We start from the raw sequence: 22,318 nt of genomic DNA, 5'->3' as shown, positions 1-22,318 counted from the left end.
AAATCTATCTAATCCTTAGTTATTTTAAAATTAATTTTTTTTAATAATGTAGATTTTAACACATGTAGATATATTATTTTATTACCTTTTTTTTTTTGTACAGAAGAGATCTTTCTCTTCATGTTATTAGTACACATCCATGATATCTCTTCTATATAAAAAGTGTGTAGATAATATAATTTTTTGGTTTTAACAGAATATTCTAAATATTTAACGGAATATACTTTTAAAAAACCCCATATTTTCAAAATGTTACACTTTTATACCCAATCTTTTTTTTGTGGTAAATATACTCAATGTCTTCAAAATGTTAAATTTTTATGCCCAAAATTTTTTTTGGTGGTAAATATACCTAATATTTTTAAAATATTACACTTTTATACCTATTTTTTAAAAGTATTTTAAGAAATAATAAGAAAGTGAAGAAAAAATATAGAATTTTAGTTATTTTTAAAATTTTAAATTATTTCACTTTCAAAATAAAAAAAATTAAGATTAGTAAAATTAATCAAAATAATTAAACTTATATATTTCCTTTACTTTTTTTAAAAAACTTATATTTTAATTTGATGAAAATATATAAGTTTTTAATTATTTTAAATTATTTTTATTAATTTTAATAAAATATTTATTAATGTTTAATTTAAAACAATTATTTTGAGAAAGAATAAGAAAGAGAAAATAATTTAAAAATTAAAAAATTATTAAAATCCTAAATTTTTCCTCCATTTTCTTATTATTTATCAAAATAATAAAAAATATGTATAAAAGTGCAACATTTTAAAAATATTGAGTATATTTACCGCAAAAAAAAGTTTGGGTATGAAAGTGCAACATTTTGAAGACATTGAATATATTATTATTTACCACAAAAAAAATTAGGTATAAAAGTTCAATTTTTTTAAAACATTGGGTATTTTAGCCGTCATTTACTCATTATATTAATATAATTTAAATTCAAATGTGGTAAAATATTATTATTATAATAATATATAATACAATTTCTCAAATAAATATATCTCTTCTATATAAAAATTGTGTAAATAATGGAAATTCTTGGTTTTAACAGTTTTTTTTTTCCGTTAACTTTAAATATTATTATATTTAATAGAATATTATTATATTTAACGGTAGATTGGAAATGTGACTTAAAGTTAAATAAAATTTAATAAATAATTAAATAAATTAAAATAGGATGTTTTTGAGATATTGACTTAAACTTAAATAAAATTAAATAAATAAATAATTAAACAAATTAAAATATGATATTTTTGAAATATTTTACAATGATAATTATTTAAAAAAAATAAAACCATACGTTTTATAACTTAATTTTTTAAATTAAACTTAAATTTAAACTTCACGTATTAGAATAATATCATATTAAACATATAATATAATATAATATAATCTACTATCAACTAGCAACAAACTTAAATTTAAAATCCATGTATAATATTAATATTATATTAAACATATAATATATAATCTCTTTTGTTACTGCCAAATTCAAAAACTAGAACAAACATAAAATTAAACAAAAATTAATTAACTAATTAAAATAGTTGATGCATGTATACTACTCTACATTATGACTTTTTCTATTCTTATTTTATTTATATTATTAATTTCTTTTTAAATATTATTGTAATTTATATACATATGTCATGTAGCCATGTAAATATATATCTATGTCAATGTTGTATTTAGATGTCATATATATAGAGATTAGTGATATAAATATTTATATATACTATAGAACTATAATTTATTCTATTAAACGTATATATATTTTTAAAAAAGTGAATCAATTTTTATTAAAATTATAGACAATATTTTGTTCTAATTTTTTTAATACATTTATGTCATATATTATGTTAAAATCTTTTATTTATTTTTATGATATTATTTATTTATTTGAAATTTATATGATAGTTAAAAAATATAATAAAAATAAATACATGTTTGAATAAGATAAAAATTGGTGGTTAGAGAAGGTAGAATTTATTGTATATACTAGTTTAAAATAGTGTGTTGTAGAATTATTTTCCAACAATAATAGTGGAAAATGAGTGGTGGCTGCTTCATTCTTCTTCCCTAGAAATACAGCTAGCGGTGGGGATGAAGACATAGCTCTGAATCCCGCGTAAAAACCATCGCCAACTTGATGCTTCGTTCTTCCAACATTAGCCATCGCCGACTTATGCCAATTCTCCACCATGGCTTCACTCACTTTAGAACGACTATGACTCCGCTTGCGGCGTCGTGACTTAGAACTCTTGGCAGTGATCATCGTTAGCGAATAAGTAATAGAACGGCCATTAAGAATTGTCATGGCCATTGAATCTGATTATTCTTTCCAAGCTAGGTTTAACCAAGTAATAGAATAATATATTATATGGTTATCACAAAGGAGTACTATATATGAATAGAATGTATTAAAATATGGCTAATATGGCTATTACTACTTACCGTAGAGATTCATATACAGAGATGAAAGTGAAGTCGATCTCTCTCAGCGACGGAGGGGGGCTAGAGGTGGCCACGGCACCCTTACATTTTTCTAAAAAAAAATTTGACTTATATATATTTATTCATATTATAATTATTATTTAATAAAAAAATAATTAATTTAGTATAAATAATAGAAAAGATATCCCAACCCAATAATAAAAGTGGAATTTACATGAAATATGGGAAGAATAAATAAATTTTGATATATATGACTTTTTTTGGTGTGTGCATTTTTTATGGTATTTTTTGTTGTTTAACTTTTTTATGAGATTTGTTTTCCCATATTTATCAAACAAATGATTTGATTTCCCATATTTAATTGTATAAGATTATTTATGCTAAATTTGAATTTTTGTGAGGACATTTCAAAAATTTTATGTATTATTTTTTATTTTATTTTATTTTTGTTCAGTTTTTTTGGAAAATATTTTTTTAACACAAATCAGTCTTCAGACGTGTTCTTTCTTCTGCATCCAGGTACTCGAGTACCTATATCTTCTATTTTTTGTAGGTTTCTTCGTTATCACGCTTTTGTATAACCCTCATTTTGTCTTACTCCTATCCTTCAGCATTTGCTTTTCTGATTTTTTTTTCTTCTCTTTTGTTCTGTTTTTAGGGTTTTATAGGTTTTCTGTTTGTGAATTTGTAGCTATTGTGTTGTTTCGACTCGGTGAGTACCTGGTTACACGGGTTTATGTTTTAGTTTTTTTAATGTATATATTTTGATAATTTTGCTTTGGATTATCTATTTTCAGTCGTGGGTGGTTTTTTTTGAATCAGTGTTAATGGTGGTTTTTGTTTTTGGTGCACGATTTGATTGTTAGTTTTTTAGTGGGGGTTTTGACAGTTTTTGATCAGTTGTTTTGGGAAAGTTTATGGGTAGTTATTTGTAATTTGTGCTCTATATATTTATATATATATATATCTATTATTCATTTTTCGTTTGTGTTGTTTATTTTTATTTTATGCAGTGCTTTGTGTATTTTAATTTCAAAGATTTATGATGGATCACTCTAGTGAAGTTGGTGGTGTTGTTGGTTCTGAGAATTTTTGAGTAACATTACTCGTTTGAAGTCTGTTGCAAGGATGAAGAGTAAATCCCCTTCCACTGTTAAACAAACGAGGGAATCCTGTGCATCTGGAGTTCACATTCGGGGGATTGTGTTTGTTTTATTTTTATGGTTGTGTTTTTTGTTTCTTAAAGTGTTTTGTTTCTCTGTACCTGGTTACATGTGCAACTTGTTACTTGTAGATAAGTGGTTTATTTTGCATAATGTTCAGTTTTGATTGTGTTTGTTTTATTTTTATGGTTGTGTTTTTTTGTTCTTAAAGTGTTTTGTTTCTTTATACCTGGTTACATGTGCAACTGGTTACTTGTATATAAGTAGTTTATTTTGCATAATGTTCAATTTTGATTGTGTTTGTTTTATTTTTATGGTTGTGTTTTTTTGTTCTTAAAGTATTTTGTTTCTCTGTACCTGGTCACATGTGTAATTGGTTACTTGTAGATAAGTATTTTATTTTGCATAATGTTCAGTTTTGAGTGTGTAACTGGTTACCTTAGTGAATGTATTTTTTTTTTTGATATTTCAAATATGTAAAAGTTAAAGACATATAACCGGTTTTATAAACGTAAATAAAGATCTATTTTCCATGTTTCTATTTTATGAAAGCAGTTACATGTTGTGTAATTGGTTTGTTTGTTTCTTCTGCAGGCTCATTTAAAGATCAATCCCTCTAAGAGGTTTGGAAGTAAGGTACAAAATTTCAATGAGAAAAAAATGTCATTAAAGACTTGAAAGCTAAGTTCACCAAAAGTAAAAAAGCATTATTTAAGAAGACGCCATTTGGGCACTTCTTAGAAGTTTCTGATATTCATTTCCAAACCCAACTTGCCCAACTGGTCTTGTTGAGAGAGGTGTCTCATGAGAGGGAGGATGAGGAGATGTGGTTTAAGTTGGATTGTAGGGTTTGTAGATTTTTTATTGAGGAGTTTTCCCTTGTTACAGGTCTTAAATGTGATGGTCTTTTTTATTTAAGTCCGTTGACCCTTGATTTGTCAAACGACACGGAGTCAAAATAACGACAATGAAACAAACAGAAATCAAGATTAGAATCAAATGGTAAAGAGATGACACAAATGATTTATAGTGGTTCGGCCCCAACAGTGTGGTAATAACCAACGTTCACTTAGTGTTATTATTGATGTTGAATCCTAATGCCGTGATCAAAGATCTAGGGTTCTTGAGTTTCACCAGCCTTAGAAGAATTACAACTTTTCGGTGGATAATCACACTATGCTCTTTCTATGAGTATTCAGATTCAAGGTTCAAAAGTCCCTACCTTGAGCCTTCTCCTTCATATTTATAGGCTCAAGGGGGTTACATGGGCCAATGGGCCTTAATTATCCTTAATATCAACGTATCAAGGCAATAAAGAGAAAATAATAAATGTAGTTATTACAAGATTGCATATCTTTAAAGGAAATAAACCGAAGCATGCGACCAGACTGGTCGCATCTAATCACGAGATCTGATGATGCAAGGAGCACCTGGTCGATTGCCGAACAACATTCCTTCATTTTGACGCTGCCACGTGCCAACCATATGTAATAAATTATTGCCACGTCATTAGGAGCCATTTTTAGGTAAACATTTGCCCCCCCAAGTTTATTTTACTGCGACCAGCATAAAGTAAACTTAAGAGACTGACTCTTTGCGTACCCCACCAAATCTGTCAGAGCCGCCCATGCCTTCTCGAAAAAGGCAACCAATCATGTCTTTTCAGTTTCCCAAAAGTTGTCTGACGGCTGTTGCGTTTTCCAATGCTTCGAAAAATTAATCCCATTATTACCTCTTTTACAATGCTACGATCAATATAAATAATCCCCCATGATCATTTTTCACTTTTTACTCTTCACTTTCTCCTCAAGAACACTGAAGATCAAGGCGTAGAAAACTTGAAACCCAGATGACCTTGACGATCCATAGAGTTTCTATTCAGCCAATCGACTTAGTGTCTCAGAAACTTGCTTCAATCTTTACCCAAGTAAGTTTATCAACCTTTTCAGTCGTTGAAATGCCATGCAATATCTATTTTATATCTGTTTCGTATCCTGAGTTCTTGAATGATCTTGAAAGAAACTGTTTTGGGGTAAATGGGCATATAGATATTAGTGTTGAATTTGGAAGGAAAATAACACTTTGTTGGGATGATGAACTAGTTGGGTAGTTAGGATTATAACTTTAGGGCACGAAATTGAAGTAAAAATTCGATTTCTAAGCTTGTAGAAAAAACTGGGTTTTTCCCGCCCTTTCAAAGTCGAAAAGTTTTTTCTGAAAAACCTTTCATTTCTATTTTTTTAATCCATTTTCCAAACTGTTCACTTGAAATGTGGTGTTTTTTGTCAGAATGCTGCGTTATTCCAAATTGTTCCAACTTAAACTTCCAAATTCATCCTTGTTCGCTTGAAATGTGGTGTTTTTTGTCAGAATGCTGCGTTATTCCAAACTGTTTGTCAAAAGGTCGTATAAAAGCTTAACTTTTATACATGAGCTGCGTTATTCCAACTTTTAAACATCATGATCTTTTTGGCCATTAGATTCTCATCTCCCCTTTTTCTGTTTGCAGACTTTCATGCAAGATCCGTGGGGGAGGTGAGAGGCCAATTGACGACGATCTGCTGGCCCAGCTACTCGAGGATGAAGAACAACTGTCGCTGCTAATTTCAGAGATCTCTTTTTCTCAAAACACCCCAAATAATCCTTTGACCCCACCTCAAAACATGGGTCGAGTAAAGTCTACAGCTTAGAAAAAGAAATTACCTAATCCTTCTTCATATCAGCCTGGTCCTCGGGCTGAAATTCCTTCGACCAGTGGTCAAGAAGAAAATACCCCTGATCCAGAAATCCAAAATCAAGCCCAACTCCGAAACGCCATTCGACCAGATGTCGAATGGTACGTTGCTCCTCCTAGCCAAATCTTGGTTAGGATGATATCCAATTATATCAGGAAGTACGGACTTCCTGGGGTAACCTTAGTCCAACCCACCAGAGACCAACAGGCAAACCTTCCCGGAGGCGCCTTCAGCGCCTGGTCGAGGTATCATATTGAGGCAGGAGCGATCCTGCCTCTCCATCCTTTCTTCCAAGGAGTGGCCAATTATTTTGGGGTCGCTCCTTTCCAAATAATCCCAAATATAGTTTGCTCTCCACACTCTATATCCTTTACAGTCATAAGAAGTGGCCTGTTCCTACGCTACACGAGGTCAACTACCTGTTCGACCTCAAATCCAACCCCAACCAAGAAAATACGGGGTTCTTTCATCTTTGCCACTAGGAAATGACCCGCACTTTCCTGAGTCATACCACCTTCAAATCCAATCTGGGGAAGTACCATCTAGAGTACTTTTTGACTACCAACATGGTCGCCAATAACCTAGCCTTCACCCAAGGAGGTAACTTCTTCATTTTTCTGCTCGTTTATTTTCCTTGTATTTTATCCGCATTCCCCTTAGAGAATTATCATATTTCAGGTCCATGGCTACGACCGGCTCCTACTCCAGAAATGGAGGTCTGAGCAGCGCTACTGGCCAGCATGACTAACGTAGAGAAGAGCGTCAAATAGCTGGTCACCGAATCCAACCTGAGACTGGTCGGGCTTTTGGCACCTCACAAGGATGTGAGGGAGTCAACGGCAGGGAGTGCCACCAGCAAGGAAATTCTTTAGTAGCACCCAGATGTGTCGCAACCTCAAAGGAGGAGACCAACTAGTGTGACAATCAGGGATCCTTCCAGCACCCCGTGAGCGGCCGTGCCCCCTGCCCCTTTGGGAAAGGGAAAAAATAAAGCTTCTGAACCCCTTGCACCTATCGACGAGTCTTCGGATGAGAATGGTACTGATCTCTCGCTCTTAGATAGTTTTCCAATTCCCTGTCACTTATTTGACAGGGACGACAACTTTAAGTACACTCCCACTTTAGATTCAGACTTCTTCATGCCAGAGAGTGAGTGTAACACTAGTCCAGTATATAATATAGCGACCAATAATTATAGCTCGGGTATTTTACTTACAATTGACTTTGTTTCCTTTTTTGACATAGCACACTCATTTGTTTATACTGTCTAACTGTTTGTGTATTTGTCTTCTTGCAGACATGCCATCCGAAGAGATGTTCGACCTCTACAGTGCACCTGATGCTCCTGCGAGCAAGAAGAAGGCAAGCAGGCGGCATTGCAGGGAGTGCAGCAAAGAGCCTCCGGCCAAGAAAACCCGCACTAAGGACCCTCCAGCAGCTGGTCCTTCAAAAAATACAGCACCACCTCCATCTCCCCTCGAGCAGCAAACTCCGCCTGCACCGGTCAAGTCGACCCCTTCCCAACCGGCTCCTGTCGATCAGACACAACCGGCAGCGCCTGTTCAAACAGGGGATGACATATCGAACCGTGCTCTAAGATCGGCCAAGGACAGGATGACCAGGATCCTGAGGCACGAGCGCCGGATCTTGAACCATGGCTGGGACAGAGTCAATGGAGGTTGACCAGATCTTGAACTGCGCACTAAACACGCTTGCCAGTGTAAGTTGTCTCTTCCTGTTGAGACTCAATCTCTTTATCTATTATAGTCATTTTAACTTATGTTCTGATCGCAGGCCATGCTGACCATGACTGCCGGTCGGCTCCGCTCGGGGGTCATCACCGAGCAATCCAAGGCATCCGAGCAACGACATGCGGAGGAGCTTAAGGTTGTTGAAGCGAAATATGCCAAGCAGCTTGAGGCGGTTCAGAAGGCAAATGCGGCATTGCTCGAGGAGAAAAATCAACTGGCTGAGGAGATGAAGGGAAAGCAGGCTGCCCTGGACAAAGCCCTCGAAGCCAAGGAAAAGTACAAAGAGTCTCACCTCATCAATTTTCGCGAAGCCAAAAAGCTCAAGGTAGACCTGATCGAGAGAAGGCAAGAGGCTGATAAGTTGGAGGATCGCATCAAGGATCTCAAAAAAGCCAACACCAGTAATCTGGAGAGGTACAAGGGTGCCACGTCCAAGTGTTTCTATGATTTTTGGAAACACAATCAAGGGGCCAATTTTAGCTATCTCCCCAAGCGCATGAGGCAAACTGAAATAGCCCGGTGCGTTGCTCGCATGGCGGAAGAAGAAAAAGCGAAGATCCCAGCCTCGCCCGAAATCTCTTTGGCCACTGGCGTTGAAGGCGTGGATAATGAAGCCGAAGCTGCAGTCAACCAGGAAAATCCACAAGACCCTCCTGCCTCATGACTATAACATTTTTATATTTTTTTGTTTTTGTTTTTTATTATTTATCTATACTTTAAAACAATTATTTTTATTGCTGCATGGGCAGTTTTAACTTTTAATCAGATAATTACATCCGAGTAGTAACTGCTCGCAGTGTAAAAGGTTTCCTTTTTGATATTATAATACTTGCATTTATTATAACATCTGTTCGCATGAATGAACTTAGCACAATACTTTGGTTTGATTTTACAAAATACAAAAATTTGAAAAATACTCTAAGTACCGTAGCATGCTTTCACTTATTTTGCTTGTGTGTTTACATACCTATCGATATGCTTTGCTTACTAGATGCCTTATATGCCCCCCAAGTGATTGAGGAGCTATAGATCCTCGGTCACTTGCCTTTACCAAAACCTGTTCGAACATTTCTGCTCGTAGTAGAGAATTTAAAACGATACTACAGCAAAACAACACACGTAATGAGAAATATTTGTAACAAATACAATAATTGGCAAGAATGACTGGCTGCGCATAGTCCTTTTTATTTCTCATAATAAATGGACAAAACATGTTTGTACAAGTGATCAACAAAATGATCTTACACTTATAAGCGACCAGTCACATAAAATGACCAACCCTTTTTCATAACTTGTAAAAAATAAAATTAATACAAGCCAATTCTTTAAGAAGAATTGTTTATTGATAGTACTTGCACTACAACAAAACCCCATTTCCATAACACAAAAATTTAACACTTTTAAAATGTGTTATAGTAGATAAATAAGTGTATAGGTGTAGGTGGGCCTTAATTTTGGCGCCTATTTTTCCCCGCCCCCCAAAATTTCACCCCCAAATTTCACACGGTACCAATATAATCAAAATTTATTTATAAAATAATTAAATAAAAAAAATATAATCTCTTTCTTCTCCAAACTAATCCCCAAATCTCTTTCTCTCTCCCTCTTTTGCTTGCTCTCTGCCAACCCACCGATTGTCACCGCTGTTCAAGCACCGTTCCCATTTCTCTGTAGCTTGGCGCCAACCTTCTACCTTGCCCTTTCCCCGTTGCTTGGTGCCAAGAAAAGTGTCTCTCGCCTGCTTCAAGGCCCCATTTTCTGGAGTGCTTCGCGTATAGCTTCAGGGGTCGCAACTCTCAACTGGTAAATAGCTTATTTGTGGGTTTCTACTTGCGGTGAGAGAATGGGTCTCTATTTATGGATTCTGATGTTGATTCTTGTATGGAGCTGCCCGACTTGTGATTTTTATTTGGTTAGCTGCTTATTTTCAGGATTTCCCTTAATGATGCAAAGAATATTTTGCATCATCTCCACAGCCAAACTTGATTTTTAGATTCTGATATTGTATTTTGTTTTCTTACATGAGAAAGATTATATACTTCATTTGCATCATCTGTAGCTTAGGTCTTTGTGAGATTTTTAGTTCTTATATGTGCTTCGGGTATTTTGAATGACTTTTCAGGGTTATGCTTGTTCGATGAATTTCAGGGTGTGTTTATTTTCTTAGCCTTCGTCGTCGTTCTTCCCTGCGAGCAGAAGCCTCCAAGTTCGCCCAGATGTAGTGGTAAGCCATCATTTTCTTTTTCACACTCTACTGATATTTATATGCAAGAAAATAAACATGGTTCCAAAAGAGATATCTATTACATGCACCCAGCTGTATTTTCTTTCCTTTTGGATTTTGGATTTTGGATTATGGATTTTGTGTTTATTTTTATATTTTTCTTTCCTTTTTTGTGATGCAAACCAAGTGTGTGTGAAAATGCCTCAATGGACTAAGATTGTGAAATTTAGTGAATGATTCTTCTATAGGCTAATGTAGTTGTTGCTTATTGTTCTCTAGGCCTTTTTTTTTTTATTTCAGTTTTAATACACATAGTCTATTAGATTATTCTTTTTCTTGGTTGATATTAAATGACGACAAGCAGGTGTTCTATCAGCGGGTAACAAGTGATTACCATTGTAGGAGTTTGACACTTAGTGTTATATTTTATTAGTGTTTTTTACTGCAGAGATGTTGGTTATTTAGCTCTCCTGTTTATGCATAGTTTAACATATTTTAATTGTCAGCTCCTCAGGAAATAGATGAGCATGAGCTCGTTGATCCTGTTGATATATTGGCTCCTTTGGAGAAGTCTGGATTTTGGGATGGAGTGGTCAGTCTTCTTTCTTCTCTCCGTCAAACTAGTTCAGTTTTTTTTTTGGTTGTAGTGATTTAATTTAGGAATATTTGGTTTTGATGTTCCTGTACTACTTTTAACATCTTGTGCCTTATGTCACAGAAACCAACCAAGTGGTCAGAATGGAAAGAGGCTGTTGCAGAGCTAACCAAGCTTGCTTCAACAAAAAGAATAGCACCCGGTGATTTCTCAGAAATCTGTCGGACACTAAAAAAGGTACATTGTCTTTTTATGTTTGGGTATTTCGTTTGCATCGTTTATACCTCTATCTATTGCCAATGATATTTTTAATATTGCATAGTTAAGTGTTCAATCTGCTCCATTAAGTTTTAACTTCATGCTTTATATTCTTACTTCTGTTATAAGTTTATACTTGCTTTTTGAGTTGATGAATAAAAATCATTTAATTCTTTTTCTGTACAGCTCATAACAGATGTTAATATCGCTGTAGCAGTCGAGACAATTCAAGCTATTGGCAATCTTGCTTGGGGTTTAAGAACTAATTTCTCTGCAAGTTCACGCTTCCTATTGCCAGTTTTGCTGGTATGTTCATTTTTTGCTAGCTAAAAAAATAATATTATATCAACTTAAAATGCAAACAGACTGTTTGAATGTAACCAAGCTGTTCAAGTGTTCATTTACTTTTTGCCAGTTACTTACAACTGAGCATGGTGGTATTTTTTTTTGGATTTTGACTTGTACATTCATTTTTCTTATTAATAAAAGTGCACTTAGTCATACGAGTAGATTCTTTTTTTAGAAGTTCAAATGATGTTGATCGTAGCTTTGATTTGTATATAAAGTGATTTTTTTATTCAATTTTACTTTTAATATATATTTTGATCTGGTTTATCTCAGATTTTTCTTAGAAATAATTTAATAAAGATTGAAGAAGGGATATTGGTTTATTGCATTTATCTAACTCCTTTGATTTATCTCTCTCTCTCTCTCTCTCTTATTTTTTTTTTATAAAGGAAAAATTGAAAGAGAAAAAACCTGCCTCTACCGAGGCACTAAATCAAAGTCTTCAGATCTAACTGACATTATGGAAGGCAAGTATATCTTTATCCTATGCTGTAGTTCTTTAATTCAGAATATAGTATTGTCATAGGATTCCTTACTATGTTTTTGGTTTAAGTTTTTTTTTTTATTAGAGATTAGATGACATAAATTCTTTGCATTTGAGTGTTTGTAATTGCTTTGATAGGTGGTAATTTTGATTTTGCCTAAACTGTAATGGATGTTGTCTATTGCAGATATTAAGACAGCTGTAAAAAATAAAGTTCCTCTTGTACGGTCATCAACTCTTAACTGGGTAACATTCTGTATTGAAACAAGTAACAAGGCTGTTATTTTAAAGGTGCACAAGGACTATGTGCCTATCCTTATGGAGGTAAGTGCATTTATGTTTGTAGTTGTAATATATTTCATATTTTTGAACAATCAGTTGAGTAAAATGTGCTAAACATTGCTTATTCCCATTTATTTTAGAAGACAACTTCAGTACTAGTTTTGATGAGTTTAGAGCACTAATTCATGGTTTGGTGCTCTTACTTTCTAATTTGTAATCTAGAAGACAAAGGGAAATAAAAAAATAATGGTGTAACCTATTTTTGACCATGGATTATCCTGTTCATGGTGTTTCATGGACTCTCTTATCTATATTATCGTTTCTTACTTTTTCACAGTGCCTCAATGATGGGACTCCAGATGTGAGGGATGCAGCCTTTTCAGCTTTGGCAGCGATAGCTAAGGTATCGTTTTATTTATTTATCAATTTTGTGCTTTTGCTGCTTAATTCTGAATTTTGATTATTGATGGTATGGATTTATTTCTTCTTTGCCCATTTTATTTAGTTGGTTGGTATGAGACCCTTGGAGCGGTCACTTGAGAAACTTGATGATGTTAGAAGAAAGAAGCTTTCTGAAATGATTTCAGGTTCTGAAGGTGGCACATCCACTAATACAAGCTTAGGTTTGTAATATCTTTATAGCATCAGTTCTTATATCACTAATTTGTTCAACATTCTTGTGAGTTTTTATAACCTTGTGTGCATACTTATTGTTGTGTGAGCAACAGTCCAAGCTTCTGGTGCAACCGTATCCTCTCATGAGGTGAGTTATTTCTTATATAATGGATTTATGGAAGTTAAAGAACAATGCTATGTTGAGAGGTTGCATGTAATGTTGCTATGTTACATGCTTTTAGTTAATATTCTTATGGATTACAAAGTTATTTGGTCAATAAACATGATTTTGCCACCTACCGGCGTGTATTTTTTTGTTTGTTAAGAATGATCCTTGAGACCTCCAACGAGAAAGGATAATTATTTACGTCTTTAATGTATGCAGGCATTAGATGCTTCATTTGTTAAAAAGTCAGCAGCAAGCATGCTTAGTGGGAAGAGGCCTATTCAAGCAGCTGTGAGTTCTTGACACTATTAATTATTTTTGTTCATAGGTTGTTGAAGTTATTTTGATCTTGATATCTTGTGATTGACGATATTTTCTATCAACCTACCAACAAAAAAGGGGCTTCTGCTAAAGGGGGTGTGAGTAAGAAGAGTGATGCACCTGCACAGAAAAAATCCTCTAAATCTGTTGAAACACCCGAAGATGTTGAGGTAGAGTGGTACACACTTATTGATATGTGAGTTGTCTAATTTTTACTTCAAATTCTACATCTTTTTGTCTCACTATTTTTCTGAATATTTGCAGCCATCTGAAATGGGTCTTGAAGAGATTGAAAGCAAATTGGGTTCTCTTGTACAAGCAGATACTATTTCCCAATTGAAGAGTGCTGTGTGGAAGGAACGACTTGAAGGTTTGTTATAATGATACTGTTTTTTTTAATAAAAAATTAGGTGATTTTTTATTTATTTAATTGTGATTGTTTCCTATTGGTTATGCAATCACACTAGGCATGGCTTCTACCTTTAATGTCATCCATTTCACTATATATTATTTATTTTTTGAAAATAAACTATACTTGAATTTTTGACGAAATAATACAAGGGGAGTGTGATATTAGTGTGCATACAATAACATTACAAATGTAAAATAAAACTCCACTACCATACCAAGTCTTAAAACGAAATATCATTGAACTCTTATGCATCATATAACTGAATGGCGATGCAAAATATCTATAAACCTTCCTCAACATCTGCAAATATTCTTCTATCGTGTTCCAGCCATATAGCTCAGTAGATAGCCATTGTTACAACAATATACATCTTTAACCTCTTGTCACCCGGAACAACATATCCCAAGAGATCGGAGCAATGTTGTAGCTTAGCTCACTGCTATTTTAAACTCTCTTTATAACTTAAACCACAACAATATAGAAAAATTATAATGCATAAACAAGTGATCTACTAACTCTGGCCTTTTTTCCTAAAACACATCATTTAGGACACAAAACTTAGTTGGCCTCCTTTTCGTAGCACCTCATGTACATCGAGACACCATGAAAGCAGTAACTATACAAAAATATTACTTTTGATGGTACTGAGCTTTTCCAGATATTTTACATTAAAGAATTGGTAGAACAGTGTAATATATTTCTTAGATAAAAGCCTTATGGGAATGGAATTGATATATCTTTTTGGATGCTTTAGTTTCTATTTACTTAAAATGACTTTTTTTGCAGCAATATCTTCATTTAAACAACAAGTGGAAGGTTTATCAGACCTAGACCACTGGGTTGAGTTATTGATTCGTTTACTGTGTGCTGTCCCTGGCTGGAGTGAGAAAAATGTCCAGGTATTTAAAGGTTTCATTGTCGCAGATATCTGTCTTTTTTACCTTTGTGGATATTTTTGGCTGTGAAGATAGTTATTTAAGGCATGGAGTTTGAATAGTGCAGGTTCAGTAGCAGGTTATTGAAGTTGTTACTTTCATAGCCTCTTCGTCAACCAATTTCCTAAGAAGTGTGTAGTGCTTTGCCTTCTGGGTAAGTGTTCCTTGGTTTTGGTTGATCATAAGTTTGGAGCTGGTATTTGTTTGCTTAAAACTGTGTAATCTCTTTTGCACGGGTATTTGGCTTCTTAGTTGTTTGGTGGTTGATTAGATAGTTCCTTATTTTTTCTTGTCATTATTCCTGAATTGACAGGTATAAGTGAGCGTGTCACTGACATTAAGACTCGTGCTCATGCCATGAAGTGCCTTACTACTTTTTGTGAAGCTGTAGGTCCTGGATTTATTTTTGAAAGAGTAAGTCTTACATTTAAATCATTTCTGTAGAGAAGTTTGTTTGCACTTCTCTTGTGAACTTCTGAAGCAGGGATGAAACATATTAGGTTCTAAATTGATTGGAACTTGTATTTCTTTTCTTTGATTGCTTTTTGCATTTTTTATAATCCAATAAAAGTCAAGGAATTCTGTGGTTAATATTGTTAATGATCTGATATAGCTATGAGATCTGAGGGCTCTCTAATAATACATTTGTTACATTTAATGGGTTGCTCTTGTTACTTCTATAATGAATTTGTGTTTCCTCAATGGTTGTTCACATCCATTACAGATCCTTAGATCATGTATAACTTGAGTTTGTTGATTTGTGATGACATTTTTACTGTGTCAACATCTTCACTGAGATGGTTCCTGGTCGCAATCCTTATGCTCTCTTCCTCACTCCTATACTCTTGAAAAATCATATGTAATGTCGAACTGAACTTAATCCATGATTAGTAACTAATGATGTCTACAATATAACTTATGTACTGATTTTTTATTTGTAAGCTGTAAAGTTGATCTTACTGTATTTTCCTTTTTAAAAATTCATTACTTGAATCAGGAGAATTGTAAAATCTTATTTCATGTGAATTGTTCTGAACAAGTGAACGAGTTGAATTGTTGAACTAAATTCAATCTGTGTATAGCTTAGTAAAATGTATTTGTCTATGTTCTTGTTTTAATGTTGAGGATTGTAGTTTCATTAGCCCAATAATGAAAATAGTAGTAGTTTCAAATAGGTCCATGATTTTTCATCATAACCGTTTCCATTTTTAGATGGTAACAAGATGATCTTTTTTTTGGCAGTAACTTGGTTGGCAACAACTTTACAATGAATGGCTCAAACAACAGGTAATTTTCCTCAGTATTTTAGAATAGCTTCCTTCATTTTTGCTCTTATTTGTACTGCACTTAATAAATATGTTTCAAGTGTCTTATTTTTGCTCTTATTTGTATGTTAAGTTACTATCTAATTTTTGGAAGACTTATCCCCCTTTTTTTTCTCTGTCTCTTTTCCTTTTGCTCAATCTTTATAAGGCTCCATGCAATGGTTTGAAGGAAATCTTGTGTTGAAGCTATTGTCTCCTAATAAAAGTTGCAATTCGTTCTATTGTTCTTTATGTTTTATTCTATTATAAATATTTTATTATGGGTGACTTGCTAATGTTGTTAAATGTGTCATCTTACAAGTTAGATTTTTTCTTGTTCTTTTGCATAATACATATGGTTAAATGATAGGCTCTATGGGGCATATTAGGCTCTATAGTTATCTGTGCTGTTTTTTAGTTTTTTCTACTGTTATTTAAATCTATTAAATAATTTGTGCCAAATTCTGCTTTGGCTTGTTTTGCTTGCTGAAACTAGTTTAATATGTTTGCTATATCTTTATATGCTTACTGAAACTGGTTAAATGATAATACATATATGTTTGCTAAAAATTTTAAACTAGGTTTCTTTGTTATTATTTGGATTTAGCCGATACAAATGGTGAATCATTGCGTTGTCCTTATTGACACTTTGCAAACAATAGCTTAAAAGTTGCTTTTTCTCTTTTGGATAATTATCTATCAGCACTGGTAGATAATTTTGGGTTATGATGAATCTACACTACATATATATAATATGGCCAAATGTGTTAAGTACTTCTACATATCTAAGCTTATGCTTTCTACATATACTCATGTGAAGTGATCTCGTGTTTGTCATTTATTCTTTTAAATTTCTATTGAGAGTTTAGCTGTGGAATAAAAGAGACATTGGTAACTATGCTCCCTCTGATATATTTTACTTGCACTAATTTTATTCCAATGGGTAACTAGTTCATATACTGTAAACTTTAGGATAGAAAAGTTCAAAAATTTCTTTACTCTGTCATTATTTTGTGCTTGACTAGTACTAGAGAAGGTGAGGCTTTTAACTATCCAGAAGCTGTAATAATAACTATTGTCCTTTCTCATTAAACAAACTGAAAAAGGTTGAATAAAACAAAAAAACATTTATACTCCACTGTCACAAAAATGTACAAGACTATTTCTAGATGATCAAATAGAATTAACTTAGATAATCTTTAAGTAAATGGCTAACTCATTAGAAGAGCAAACATTTCTCTCTACTAGCTGGACATGATACCTATGGGAACCAAGATATAGAAACATTTTAAAGTTAGATACTTATAGTCTAAAGAAGAAGAAACTAAAGAAAGCATTAATATTCATGCACAGAGTCATTTGTTACAACTATACTTGAAAGATATCTTTGTGATATTACATCTATACTTATACTAGAGAAAGTAGATTCATATTGTTTTATGCATAATTTTATGAAATATATGAATATTGCATCTGGTCTGGGATTTCTTTTTCTTCTGTTGTTATATGAATATGCCTATTGTTATAACCAGCCATGGGTAATGTTTCATGAGCAATTTTTTCTTCAAATAATGCTGTGTCATGTTGTTTATGGTATATCTTAGTTTCTTGTTAATTATTTAATTATTTAGGTTTCTTCCTCCAGTAATGGATGTGAGATTCTATCTAGTCTAGTATTGGTTATCTGCAAATCTCATCTTCTCAAGCTTAAGATTTTTTTAATTCATTTTGGTATCTTAGTAGTGATCACTGCAAGCATAACCGTTGTTATAGGTCCTTTCTTTCATTCTATCTCTCTCTCTGACCATTTCTAAATGTTGATGTTTGTCTGTGTTGCTCTTATAGATATATTTGTTATCTTGATACATTTCACAAGCCTTGTTTTAAGTTGCATGTTTTGTTGCTTCAGTCATTGTTTTGTATGGTAATACATCTTGCTATACCTTGCTGTTTTGTCAAGTTTTGGAGTTATTACAAATTTAATTTAAACTTTATATGCTTACAGGTGGAAACTAGCTTAAGTCTTATGTTCTTAATAATAAAATGACTTTCTTTTTACAATGTGCAGGTATATTGAAATGATTTCTTTGGAGCAATTCTTGACAACATTTGTAGTTGAGGCCTTTAGAATGGAAGAATGTATTTCACTAATTTTTGTATACATTTCTTGTTTTGTATTTAGTGATAAAGGAATCTGAATTGGGCATAAATTATGTTGTAATATGATTTCTTAAGCCTAGACTAGTAGACTAAATATTGTAATTACATTTGAGTAATTAATAAAAATCTATTTATGTTACTTTATTTGGCTTCAACTTTCATATTTGTTTTCCTAGTTTTGTGTAAGTAAAAAAAGATTATGCTTCTCTAATCTAATATAACACATGTGTTATACTAAAGTGTAGTATAACACAAAAAATGTGTTATACTAAAGTATAGTATAACACAAAAAAGTGTTATACTAAAGTGTAGTATAATACAAAAAAAGTGTTATACTAAAGTGTAGTATAACACAAAAAAAGTGTTATATAATCGACTATAAATAACATAATTCAACACTTATCTATATATTAAAATAACACAGAAATTCTGTTATCGTTGACAGTACAATAACACATCTGTATAACACTGATAAAATGTTATGTAAAGTACCCTGACCTACGATAACATAGTCGGTCTTAACACATCAGAAAGTGTTATCGTATGTTTTGATAACACATTTTCGGTGTTATTAAAAGCATTTTTTCTTGTAGTGTTGCGCAGGTATTCTCCATTCCAATATCGAGGAATGAGATCTCCATTTAAGCGAGCAAGTTTGTAAGTGCCTGGATGGAGGACTTCTACAATTTGGTACGGTCCTTCCCAATTAGGTCCGAGCACTCCAGCAGCCTAGTTGTGGGTGGTGAGGAAAATTGTTTGCAGTACTAAATCTCTGACATTGAATTTCCTTTCGCGTACTTTAGAATTGAAATATCAAGTGACCTTTTGCTGGTAAGTTGCTACTCGGAGTTGGGCTTGATCTTGCTTTTCATCGACTAAGTTGAGAGATTCCATCAATAGCTGGTTATTAGAGCCTTGATCGTATGTTATTCTTCGATGCAATGTCGGATCTAACTCACCAGGCAGCATAGCCTCATATCCATAAGCTAAGGAAAATGGGGTATGGCCTGTTCCTGTGCAATGGGACGTTCTGTACGACCAAAGGACTTTAGGCAATTGCTCTGGCCATGCCCCTTTTGCTTCTTCAAGTATTTTCTTCAGAGTATCTTTTAGCGTTTTATTGACTGTCTCGACTTGTCCGTTGGCTTAAGGGTGAGCAACTGAAGAAAAGCTCTTGATAATTCCATGCCGCTCGCAAAAATCTGTGAACAAATCACTATCAAATTGGGTGCTGTTGTCTGAAACAATCTTTCTTGGCAATCCATAGCGACACACGATGTTCTTGACTACAAAATCCAGCACTTTCTTGGTCGTTATGGTTGCAAGTGGTTCAGCTTCGGCCCATTTAGTGACGTAATCGACGGCTACTACGTCGTACTTGATGCCGCCCTTTCTTGTGGGCAGAGATCCAATTAGATCTATACCCTAGACTGCGAACAGCCACAGACTTTGCATCTGTTTTAGCTCATTAGGAGCTGCTTGTGGAATTTTTGAGAACCTCTGGAATTTGTCACACCTTCGCACAAATTCCATCGAGTCTTCATTCATTGTTGGCCAAAAGTATCCTTGCCTTAAGATCTTTTTTGATAAACTATGCCCCTAGCATGATCCCCACAAAAACCTTCGTGGACCTCTCTCATTAATTCTTTGGCCTTCTCTTTCAAAATACACCTGAGGAGTGGCATTGAGTATCCCCTCCGATACAAAATTCCATCGACCAGGATATACCTAGCAGCCTGCCGCTGAAGGGTCCTGGCTTTGTTTCTGTCCGTTGGAAACACACCCTTCGTTAGATACTCTATGTAAGGTGCCATCCATGTATCCACCGCCTGAATCACCAAGGAGGTCTCTTCTGCTCGGATGCTTGGTGCAGATAGTCGTTCAACTGGCACTATGTTTAGAGTGTCAGCATCCTTGGCACTTGATAACTTGGCCAAAGCATCAGTGTTTGAATTTTGGTCACGAGGTACTTGCTGGAGGGTGTACTTATCAAACTGCGCCAATAGAACCTTTGCTTTATTTAAGTAAGCAAGCATTTTTAAGCCTCGGGCCTGATATTCTCCAATGATTTGATTGACCACTAGCTAAGAGTCACTGTAGATATCAAGTGACTTTATGTGCATGCTTCTGGATAACCGTAATCCTGCGAGCAGTGCTTCATATTCGGCTTCATTGTTAGAGGCAGTGAAGTCAAATCTGATTGCGCAGTGAAATCGATGCCCCTCAGGCGTTATCAAAATCACTCCTGCTCCTGCGTGGTGCTCATTAGAAGAACCATCTGTAAATAACTTCCAAGAAGGAGTTTGGCTTTGAGACTTAGGTTCTTCATGCCCTTCTGGCTGCTCGCTGTCTGGAAGCCTAGTGAGTTCTACGACAAAATCGGCCAGAGCCTGTCCTTTTATCGCTGCTCTTGGCAAGTAAGAGATATCAAACTGCCCAAGTTCGACCGCCTATTTCAATAATCGGCCTGCGGCTTCTGGTTTCTGCAAAACTTGCCGTAGAGGTTGGTCGGTCAAAACTGTGATTGGATGAGCTTGGAAGTATGGCCGCAATTTTCTGGAGGCCAAGATCAGGCAATAGGCTAATTTTTCAATATGTTGATACCACAGCTCTGCTCCTATTAGCTTCTTGCTTACATAATAAACAACCTTTTGCACGCCATCCTCTTCTCTTACTAGGACATCACTAGCAACGTATTCTATGATCACCAAGTAGATGAACAAAGTTTCTTTATCAACCGGCTTTGATAGAATCAATGGTTGCGACATATGAGTCTTTAAGGCTTGAAAAGCCTGTTCGCACTCCTTCGTCCATTCGAATTTCTTGTTGCCTCTGAGTAGATTAAAAAGTGGGACTCATTTGTCTGTTGATTTGGAAATAAATCTACTGAGAACAACAATTCTCCCGGTCAGGCTTTGAACATCTTTGATTTTTGTTAGCAATTTCATATCGACCAGGGCTTTGATCTTCTCGGGATTGGCTTCAATTCCTCGCAAGTTTACTATAAATCCCAAGAATTTCCCTGATCCAACTTCGAAGGAGCACTTGAGGGGATTCAGGTTCATCTGATATTTGTTCAAGACGTTGAAGCACTCTTGCAAATCCCCTATGAGTCCTTCTGCCTTCTTCGACTTGACCAACATGTCGTCGACATAAACCTCCATGTTTGTTCTGATCAACTCTTTGAACATGTGATTGACTAGTCGCTGGTAAGTTGTGCCAGCATTTTTCAAACGGAAGGGCATTACCTTGTAACAGTAAAGCCCTATATCAGTCCGAAAGCTAGTGTGATCCTCGTCAAGGGGATGCATACTGATCTGATTGTATCCGGAGTATGCATCCATGAATGAGAGAATCTCGTGCCCTGCAGTGGCATCGACCAGCTGGTCGATTCTAGGGAGTGGGATACAATCCTTAAGGCAAACTTTATTAAGGTCTGTGAAATCCACACACGTTCTTCATTTTCCATTCGGCTTTGGAACCAGTACGAGATTAGAGACCCAGGATGGATAAAACGCTACCTGGATGAATCCATTCTCCTTTAGCTTCTCGACTTCTTCCTTCAGAGCTTTTGATCTATCTTTGTTGAGCAACCTCCTTTTCTGTTGCACTGGTGGAAAACTCTTATCTATGTTTAGGACATGGCTAATGACTGCAGGGTCTATTCCAACCATGTCTTTATGCGACCAGGCAAAGACTTCCTGATTTTTCCTCAAAAATTCTACCAGTGCTTGCTTCGTTGTTGTCTCTAAGTTTTTACCGACTTTCACAACCCTGGTTGGATCTTTTTCATCGAGTTGGACCTCCTCAAGGTCCTCGATGGGTCCTATCTCTTCATCAAAATCTCCAAAGCGAGGATCTAAATCTCTGTCCTCACTTTGGGCAATGCCCTATTTGGTGACATCATCACCTGATTGGGCTTGTACATCAATAGCCGTTTGCAACTCTTTTCCGGCAACTTCCCTCGATACACCTTTCTTTGCCTTAGATATCGAGGTGTTGTAGCACTCCCTTGCTTCCTGCTGATTTCCCAACACGCATCCTACCCCTACGTCGGTTGGGAATTTCATGTAAAGATGCCATATCGAGGTAA

The 22,318-nt window shown here is 34.7% G+C and overlaps 1 protein-coding gene and 1 long non-coding RNA gene across 2 annotated transcripts; both read left to right on the top strand.

Annotated features, from left to right (window-relative positions):
- Positions 1-9,758: 9,758 nt before the first annotated feature.
- On the top strand, positions 9,759-11,420 carry LOC133789121 (uncharacterized). Its single transcript, XR_009873494.1, has 3 exons — positions 9,759-9,924; positions 10,244-11,177; positions 11,385-11,420. It is a non-coding gene; the product is annotated as an uncharacterized LOC133789121 (long non-coding RNA).
- A 755-nt stretch (positions 11,421-12,175) lies between these two features.
- On the top strand, positions 12,176-13,396 carry LOC133798718 (protein MOR1-like). The gene is made up of 5 exons (XM_062237207.1): positions 12,176-12,354; positions 12,650-12,715; positions 12,818-12,935; positions 13,041-13,075; positions 13,313-13,396. The coding sequence occupies exons 1-5, from the start codon at positions 12,202-12,204 to the stop codon at positions 13,394-13,396; spliced, it is 456 nt and encodes a 151-aa protein (XP_062093191.1). The 5' UTR covers positions 12,176-12,201.
- Positions 13,397-22,318: the final 8,922 nt, after the last annotated feature.

The sequence above is a fragment of the Humulus lupulus genome, chromosome 1, assembly GCF_963169125.1.
Source record: "Humulus lupulus chromosome 1, drHumLupu1.1, whole genome shotgun sequence".
NCBI lineage: Eukaryota > Viridiplantae > Streptophyta > Magnoliopsida > Rosales > Cannabaceae > Humulus > Humulus lupulus.
The sequence above is the reverse complement of the archived record's forward strand: the minus strand, read 5'-3'. Positions and strand labels throughout refer to the sequence as shown.

Excerpts from the sequence above, each read along its gene's own strand:
- LOC133798718 (XM_062237207.1), top strand. The coding sequence starts at position 12,202 with ATGTTGTCTATTGCAGATATTAAGACAGCTGTAAAAAATAAAGTTCCT. Across the intron at positions 12,716-12,817 it reads CTTTGGCAGCGATAGCTAAG|TTGGTTGGTATGAGACCCTT; the intron begins GTATCGTTTTAT and ends CATTTTATTTAG. Across the intron at positions 13,076-13,312 it reads CAACCGTATCCTCTCATGAG|GCATTAGATGCTTCATTTGT; the intron begins GTGAGTTATTTC and ends TAATGTATGCAG.